The 8,380-nt window shown below is 42.2% G+C and overlaps 2 protein-coding genes across 2 annotated transcripts; one reads left to right on the top strand and one right to left on the bottom strand.

The window, feature by feature from the left end:
- The first annotated feature begins 2,388 nt into the window (after window positions 1-2,388).
- LOC6591566 lies at window positions 2,389-3,752 on the top strand. The gene is made up of 3 exons (XM_026991707.1): window positions 2,389-2,863; window positions 2,941-3,471; window positions 3,616-3,752. The coding sequence occupies exons 1-3, from the start codon at window positions 2,389-2,391 to the stop codon at window positions 3,750-3,752; spliced, it is 1,143 nt and encodes a 380-aa protein (XP_026847508.1).
- A 373-nt stretch (window positions 3,753-4,125) lies between these two features.
- Window positions 4,126-5,983, bottom strand: LOC6591565 (general transcription factor IIF subunit 1). The gene is made up of 4 exons (XM_002017078.2): window positions 5,954-5,983; window positions 4,908-5,890; window positions 4,391-4,855; window positions 4,126-4,330 (listed from the first exon to the last, which is right to left on the bottom strand). The coding sequence occupies exons 1-4, from the start codon at window positions 5,981-5,983 to the stop codon at window positions 4,129-4,131; spliced, it is 1,680 nt and encodes a 559-aa protein (XP_002017114.1). The 3' UTR covers window positions 4,126-4,128.
- Window positions 5,984-8,380: the final 2,397 nt, after the last annotated feature.

Genomic DNA, 8,380 nt, shown 5'->3' with positions numbered 1-8,380 from the left:
ATAAAATTCCTAAAAATTTAGGAAGAATTTTTGAATCTAAAATAGCGAAAATTGACAAATTTAAAAGCAAATTCAAATCGATCCGCTTACAGTCTCCAGTCCCCAGGGACCAGGGACTTTACCCATCCTTTTAAAAACTGTTGACTTTCCAGAGCGTTGTAAATTGCGCATCGGGTGGGATGGTAGCAACAAATGGTAAAGTAAAAACAGTAACAACTGCATTCCCCGAGCACAAACCGATACAACAACAACAACAACAACAATCCAAAAAGCCATCAAGTCGAGTCACGATTTTAGTGAAATAAAAAATATATATAGTAAAAAAATATTGCATGCGATTTATTTTTGTTTCCCTGTGTTTGTATTGGTCGAGCTACGCGGCTGCTAGAAATTTGTGGCAGACCCTACCAGCCAAAAGTTGCCCCCACGGGAATCCATCCCATCCCTTTTCGATGTATTGTGCCGTATTGCGCCACAGAAAAAGTATTTCCGAATGGTTCACGCAGCACGATTTTTGTTTATTCTTAGAGCATTTGATTTGTTCTTATTTTTTGTATGCTTTACTTTTTGATTTGTTGCTTGCTAAGGCGCCAGAAATTTCATTAAATTGCATTTTATCGAAATTAAAAAGGAATTTTCCTTTCGATAAAACAAACAAAACTGCAATGCAACTATTTTTTTTAAACTATTTTTTCGAGCGCTAACCGAAATGGTGCGTCCTGAAACTGAACTTAAAAGAAACTATGGCTGAACGCCTAGCAGAAATTTTTCGAGTTTTATATACCCGATATTCAAAATGAGTATTGGGGTATATTAGATTTGTGGTGAAAATGGATGTATGTAACGTACAGAAGGAATCGTTTCCGACACCATAAGGTATATATATTCTTGATCAGCATCAAAAGTCGAGTCGATTGAACTCTGTCTGTCTGTCCATCCGTCCGTCTCTATCAGCGCCTAGTGCTCAAAGACTACAAGAGCTAGAGCAACGACATTTTACATCCGGACTTCTGTGATGTGTCACTGTTACAAGAATATTTCAAAACTTCGCCCCACCCACAATTTTAAAGATACAAGAAAACAGAACTACGAAGAATCGTGGAGGATGACTATATCTTCTAGAATGCAAAATCTGAACCAGATCATATAATTATTATGGGCAGAATCAAGAAAACAATTTCATGCTCTCTCGCTCTGTCTCTTTCTAACACACAGGTTTCATGGTCGGTTTCGCCAACTGCAAAATATGACTTCAAGGCTCTCAGTGGCTACGCAGCGCCCGACGTCACGCTCAGACTGATTTTCTGTCTCTCTCGCACGTACTCTTTGTCGTGTCGCTTAATATTCGCGGCGTCTGCCGGAGTAGAGGCATACTGACTAAGTATCGGGTATAAATGTATAGTTGTGGTCTCCGCAGCAACTCACAACGTTCCCCCTCGTTTGAGTTATGGTTGAGACCATAAAGGCCACATTTGTTAACAAAGTGGTATGAGGTATAATTTGGTATTATATTTTTATCGCTAGACGAACGGTATCCAGCCTATGCGTTTCGCTGGATTCTGTGGTGACAGTGGCCTTTGATTGGACTCGCGTTGAAAATCTTCTCCTAAGGCGCCCGCACCTTGCTGAGCGACCTGCGCTCAGCGCTAGACAGATCATTTAGATTATTATAAATATGCTCTGGATTTCCAAATCCCCTCCATTTCTCTTGGTTCCTCTTTCACGACAGACGCACATTTCTTTTTTACGATAGTTGTTATATCTGGGCTCTAATTTGCATAGGCATTGACGACGGCTAATTTTTTACCCGGATTGCGGGATTTTCTTTATGTGCTCAGGCATTTTATGCGTCTTTTCCACATTACATTTTTTTTGCCAATAGGAGAAACAGTGTGCCCACACCATAATCCGAAGTGTAATTATCGATATGATCCAAGCTCGACCAGCTGATCCGCCAGACTATCGGCGCTCTTGATCCAAATTCTATTACAATTCAAAGGGATTGGATTGAAGCCAACAAGCAGCAATTAATCATTTTTGCCGAGGTGTCATGCAAGTCCAAGGCCAGGTTACATGACATGTGGACAGTGCAGGCGATTGCAACCAAACTCAATTACTCATTGCAATTATTAATAACTGTGGTCGTGGGATACACCTTAATATGTTTCCAAAAACGATTATTTTGGTATTTAAATTTCATCAGTGAGGAAGCCCATTAGGAGTGGCCCGTAATGGGTTAATCCAGTCGGCCCCTTTCCAACACTGGCAAATACCGGGTCTAAGTAACAAACCTACGAATCACTTGTACAACACATGCCGTTTCTTGCGTTAAATGTAAATTTAATTTCCGTACAAAATCGTCTAATTTGTAATACTTTGTGTTGAAAAATGGTGAATATTGTGGACCTAGCACCGAAGATGATCAGCACTATATTTGAATACCTTGAGCAAACGAAGGATAGACAATGTCTAGCCAAAAGTCATCCAGTATTTAAGGAGGCTATTGCCATTTACGCCGTCGAAAGCAAATGCTACGAGAAAATACAAATTGAGAGTTTGCCTATTGAGGACTGGTCGTTCATATTATCCGCATGCGGCTCAACTGTTCTGCACATTGCGTGTTATAGTGCGGAGATTGCCTCGGCTGCCGTCAAGCTGGCATCCGAATATTGTCCCAACTTGAAGGAACTTATCATTCCAATACGCCACGAGTATTGGAACGAGGTTAAGCCGTTGCTAGTGGGACTGGAGAACCTGAAGGGTCTGATATTGAGGAATGACTACACTCCAATTGATTTAACGGCCTTAGTGAAACTCCCCGGACTGATCACCCTGCTATTGTTTGCGTTTAACCCTAAAGACGGTAAGTCTTGCCATTGTCTGGCAATATCCGTTCGAAATGTTTATACATATTGTACATATTTGCTGTGTCTATTTCAGTACTGCCAGTCGTCAATTTGTTGCAACTGAAGAATATATGTATAAGGAACGTCGACATTGTGCTCAACATCTACGAATTCTGCCGCGGCATGGCGCAGCTTGAATCTATAGAATTGGAAAAGGTTCACATAAACTTTCCAGCTACTTTTACGCGTGATCCGCTGTGGTCCAAGCTGAGGTACCTGAAAATCGGGGTTGTACGTGTTTCAAGCGAAATGCCGTACTTACCGAAGCTGAAAATACTGTACATTAAATGCCACTCCGATATAGAACTGGGCAAGATATTAGGCAGATCGGTCACGCGCTATTCAAACACCTTGCTGGCGCTGCGCTTGTATTGCACTGACAAATGCTCCAGCCATGAAAATAATGCCAAGACCATCGGACAACTAAAGGCCCTAAAATCGCTTGTCTTCTCCAATCTGAATAATACATATTTGCACTTCATCAAGTCGGATCAGCTCCAGAAGGTGATCATACTATCCTCCAATAAAATAACCAACTCGTCAATCCTTGGCCTACTCCGAGGGTGTAAGAACCTCCGATATCTCGATGTCTCTGGATGTAGGAGAGCAAACAAGAACGTTGTTGGTCCGCTCATTAATATTCTGAAGAAAAATAACGTTCAACCAGAGAATCCATTGGTTCTTACTGTTCATTTAAAATCATTCGGAGATGTCAACCAAGGAACTGGGACTTCGAATCCGTATTACAATTTGTTGGTCGTCAAAATATGCGAAAATTTTATACGTGAGCGTCCCTTTACCGTACCTGATCCGCTCTTTGAAACTGAATACTTTGTGCATGAATAATTAATTCAATTTAATGAAGTACCGCATAAGATGTTTTTTTTTATTCAAATGAAAACGAAATACGCCGAAAGATTTACCATGGTTTGTATGGTACCGGGTAATCGGTATGACAGCCACCAGAAAATAAAATTGTAATTAATTAAACGAATATGAATTATTGTTAGAAATACAAATAAATAAATATTCTTTCAAATTAACAAATCAGAGTTTCTTAAAGATAGTGTTCAGAATATCCATTGGCAAATTGAATGTAAAATATGTTAAGGTCAAGTTCATACTTTCCTTAATTAACAACACAAGTTTAAAAACTGAATTGATTTATTGATACCTATTGTGCTTTGATAAGAACATTTGTATACATATGAAGGTGGAATTTCTATTTCATCGAGAAATAAAGTTTTCCCTGAATGGTAATCTTCACGGGATCGATTTTCTTCAGTATTTTCGTCATGGTCTCAACCAGACGGATTTTTGAGTCGGTTGTGGCTTTGTTTCGGAACTTGGAGAGCAGTTCGGTGGGTGTCAATGGCTTCCGCTTAAGGTAGCGCATAACTGCCTCCTCGTTGACGCCATATTGGCTGAAATGTGAGCCATATTTATTAGTGTACTTTTGAAAAAATAAACAATAGTTAACTTACTTAATTTTACGCAAAGAGATAGACGGTTGCAGTGGGGCGCTGATATTCTTCCTGGGAGCCCTCGCGTTGTTCGAAATTGTAGGATTACGAGTACTTTGCGGAGTACTGCCTATGCGCTTGGTGGAGTCTTTGCTGGAAGACTTTTTGGCCGCGTTATACATTCGCTTCTCCTTCTTATTGAAGGTGACCCTCTTTCTAGGTGGCCCATTGCTGAGATCCTTTTCGGAGTCTGAACTGTCGGAACTGGATTCTATGGATGATTCTTCACTGCTTAAATTTGATGGCGTCTCCACCATGTGATTGCTAAATGCGCCGCCTTCAGGATTCTCCTCCTGGCTCTCGTCTTTCTGGTTATCCGAGTTTTCATCATCATCTTCTTCGTCTGAGTTGAGCAGCTTTCGTAGAGCTTCCTCTTCAGATACTCCCTTCAAGTCCTTGATCACCTTGGCTTCTTGATCGTGTTCACTGTGGAAGAAAAATGCTTTGTATGCATTTCTAGTAATTATGGAAGGCTTACTCTTCACTGGAACTGGAAATGTAGTCCCTTTCACGACTGTCTACGTCACCATCGTCAGAGTCTTCGAAAGCCTCGAAAAACGTCTTCATATTAACCTCTTTTTTGCCCTTAGGTTTGGCCTTTTTGCCATCAGTAGCATCGATGATGCCGTTTTCTTTTTCCTTCTCTTTTTGCTTCACTTCTTCGCTTTCATCGTCCGATTCGGATTCACCCGAGACCATCCACTCGACCTCATCAGAGATCTTCAGACCGCTGATTCCCTCATCGGTTGCCTTAAGGAGTTTAGCCGAATCGGCATCCGGTTCCTCCTCGTCGGTCTGGTACCGACGGCGCATCATCAGGTTGAAGAAGTTAAGCGATTTCTCGCGACGTCCGAACTCCAGCTCCACCTCTTCCGAAGTGAGGGTTTTGTAGCGCTCAATGGCCTGGAACGTGTACCACTCATGGACGGGGTACGCATTGAACCTACCATCTGGGGCATTGGTGAACACATAGTATGCGGCATTCGCACCCACTTCCCCAGTACGAATGCCCTTGAACTTTTTTCCCATTTTCCCATCGACTTGCAACAACCAGGGCTGTGCCTCCGGTCTATACTTTTCGACCACGCTGGCTTTCTTCTTGCGGCGTGCACCCCCGTACTGACGCCAATTGTACTCTGTGCCGCCCCCAAATTTCGCCCCCAAATTTTTCTCTTCCTCGGCCATTAATAGATGCTTGTTATTCTCCCGAGACATCTTCGCACTTTGCCATTGAGTGAAATCTACCTTCAAATTGTCATTGAAGCGCATTATATGGCGGTTGTTGCGCACCTTTGGCACACGAATTATGAACTCCTTGACATCATCTTTAGGAGCCTTTGCTGAATCTTCAAGAGCCTTTGCTGAATCTTTAAGAGCCTTTGCCGAATATTTGCAAGCTTTTGTGGTTGATGGAACAGGTGGTACTGCCGAGTTGGAGCTTCTTTTGGCACCGCTTGGACGCTAAATTGTAGATGGATTTGATAAAATCCATTTTAGATCTATAGAATAAAAAGAAAAACTTACTTTCAAGCTTTTACAATTGTTTGTCGACATATTTTCCGCTATAACAGTAATTATAGCTGCGAGTTACTTTGACGAATGATATAAGACTCGTACTAGTCAACTATTTTCTTTAAATACTATTTTACCAAATTCGGAGAAAAAAGTCCAGGCCTTCTGAGGGGCCTACTATTCGCACGTTGTATGTACATACAGGGGTATATTTCAAAGACTATACAATACCAGTTGATTTAGTTTATAATGGTTGTTTTTTTGTTGTTGTTTGGTGTGCTTTCAAATTCAAAAAGCTGCTGGTTTGTCCAATTGTATCCTATATAGCAATTATTATTAGTTTTTTTGAATGCACCAATTTGCACCTCCGCGTGTAGCCCATAAGGAATCCTTCCTAAGAAGAAATAACAAAATCGAATAAAGGCTTTTTAGGCCATCGGCATTCGCCTGTGAACCAACCAGCAGTCTTGTTGTGGCATGATTTTAAAATTAATTTTGTCAGAGCCCCAAATTAACCCGCTTCTTTGATTCCACGAAATTGACATCTCTAAATATAGGGGGGAATTAGTGAATTTGTGTGCTTCAACAAGAAGTGAAGAAGCCGAACAGAAACATGCTTGTTTTTTCTTATCTTCAATGTGCTGAATCATGCCCATGCAATGTAGTTTTTTTTTTGCAATCTTGCCACCTAAAAGAGTCTCAAGTCTGCGTATTTGTTTCTAGAAAATTACCGGATTGCCTCTGTATTTTTTGGGCCTCAACCTTTAATTTGTTTCGGAAATTATTGGTCAATGCAGCAAAATTCTGCATTTTTGTGCCAACAGCTGACGCAGCCCGATTCAGTTATCGATACCACAAAATCTCTGTCCCACACAACGAGGCTTTTTGCGCTTAACAACACTAAATTGTGCGTTTAACACGACTTATGAAAATGAAATATATCGACGACATCTTGCGAAAAGGGAGCACCTAAAAACGAAAATGAAACGTTCTGTCAGAAAATGCAAAATTAAGTGATAAAATTGCAATTAATAAATGCAATGAGAAAGAAGTGAGAAGATCAAGTATTCTCTGTTGGATCTCTTGTCCCTAGATGCATTGCCAACTTTTGGTGCAAAACCAGAGTCGGAAAAGAAAGGATTCATCTCACATGATGCCCGGGCATTACAGAAAGCTATCTGAGGGCATGGCCTAGGCCGAGGTTGGGACCGGGGCACAGCTGTCAATTGTGAAGGACAATAACAAAGTGCAGGAGGTGCAACATCAGAAACAGCAGCAGCACCAGCAAAAACTGTGGCAGCAGCAGCAGCAATTTGTGTGGCGAGTGGCACACGGCGAGGCATGTGAAATGAATGCAATGCTCCAGCTACGTGATGATAATCGCACATGGGTCACACACACACACACTATTGCAAATTCATAGGACACACAGATGCACGCATACATAGACAGAGCAGAGGACTTGGCCCTGACTACAAGTTGCTGACACTCACGGATGGGGCTTAACCCATGACTCACTGGGGGAGCGGGTATTGATGTTTGTAGTTAATGCTGGCCAACAAATCGAACTTAAGTGAAATGGGATTAAAATAGAAATTGTAACGAAAATTTTTTGAGATATTTAAAACAGATCGAAAGATATTAGGAATATTGGTAGAATTAAATAGATAGCTTATTACTGAATTCACTGCTGCACCTGAATTCCACCTCAATCTTTGACCGTGTGGATTTACACCCACCCATCATCAATGGGTTAACTGTCGGACACAAATTGACAACATTTCGCAAATGTTTGCTGGCCTGGCTGCAGGTTACGGACGTGGGCTGGTCCAGAGGATTGACCTGGGCATTGTGTGGCACCCATTTGATGGAGTGCAGCCTCTGGGTGGGTGAGTAATTTTGCCGGGCCTCGTGCCACTCTCGTATCTCTCTGCAGTCTGTTGTAGCTGCGTCACAACAAATCAGTTTTGCATTTGCATGCATTGCATTTTGGCCACCCATCGGCTACGCCTCCGGGAGGACCCAAGAATTGCTTTGTAAGAGTTGTCTAAGCTTGCAGTCGGCGGCATGTTAACCAACTTGCCACAGAGCAGGCAGCATGAAGGAGAGAGAGATGATTTATGGGCCCGGCAAAAGCTGAAACTGAATCTGAGGCACAGTTAAAGGCTGAGGCAGAGGCAGCCGCACCGAAGCGCTGGTGCCATAAACTTTTGCCGACTGTTGTCAGCTGGCAAACAATACCAAAAGCCACAAACATGGCCTAGACGAGGCGACGGCCATTCTCTTATGGCTGCAGAATGGGACATCGGGGGCGTGGAAGCCGCGCCAACAAATATGGTAGGGAAAAAATGAGCACAGAGCCAACTTTATGCATAAATATTTGCATGCAGACAGGCGCATTGGCCAAGGGAAAGGTCTCTCCTCCTTCCAGCACCCACC

Source organism: Drosophila persimilis, unplaced genomic scaffold, assembly GCF_003286085.1.
Source record: "Drosophila persimilis strain 14011-0111.01,24,50 unplaced genomic scaffold, DperRS2 tig00000000-arrow-pilon, whole genome shotgun sequence".
NCBI classification, from domain to species: domain Eukaryota; kingdom Metazoa; phylum Arthropoda; class Insecta; order Diptera; family Drosophilidae; genus Drosophila; species Drosophila persimilis.
Note: the sequence above shows the minus strand (reverse complement) of the source record. Positions and strands in the feature narration are given on the sequence as shown.

What these genes read in the sequence shown, in the direction of transcription:
- LOC6591566 (XM_026991707.1), top strand. Translation starts at nt 2,389, where the DNA reads ATGGTGAATATTGTGGACCTAGCACCGAAGATGATCAGCACTATATTT. An exon ending in TGCGTTTAACCCTAAAGACG is followed by an intron (nt 2,864 to 2,940) that starts GTAAGTCTTGCC and finishes TGTCTATTTCAG; the next exon opens with TACTGCCAGTCGTCAATTTG. An exon ending in CCTTGGCCTACTCCGAGGGT is followed by an intron (nt 3,472 to 3,615) that starts GTAAGAACCTCC and finishes AATCATTCGGAG; the next exon opens with ATGTCAACCAAGGAACTGGG.
- LOC6591565 (XM_002017078.2), bottom strand. Translation starts at nt 5,983, where the DNA reads ATGTCGACAAACAATTGTAAAAGCTTGAAA. An exon ending in ACAATTGTAAAAGCTTGAAA is followed by an intron (nt 5,891 to 5,953) that starts GTAAGTTTTTCT and finishes TCTACAATTTAG; the next exon opens with CGTCCAAGCGGTGCCAAAAG. An exon ending in ATCTCTTTGCGTAAAATTAA is followed by an intron (nt 4,331 to 4,390) that starts GTAAGTTAACTA and finishes CTCACATTTCAG; the next exon opens with CCAATATGGCGTCAACGAGG.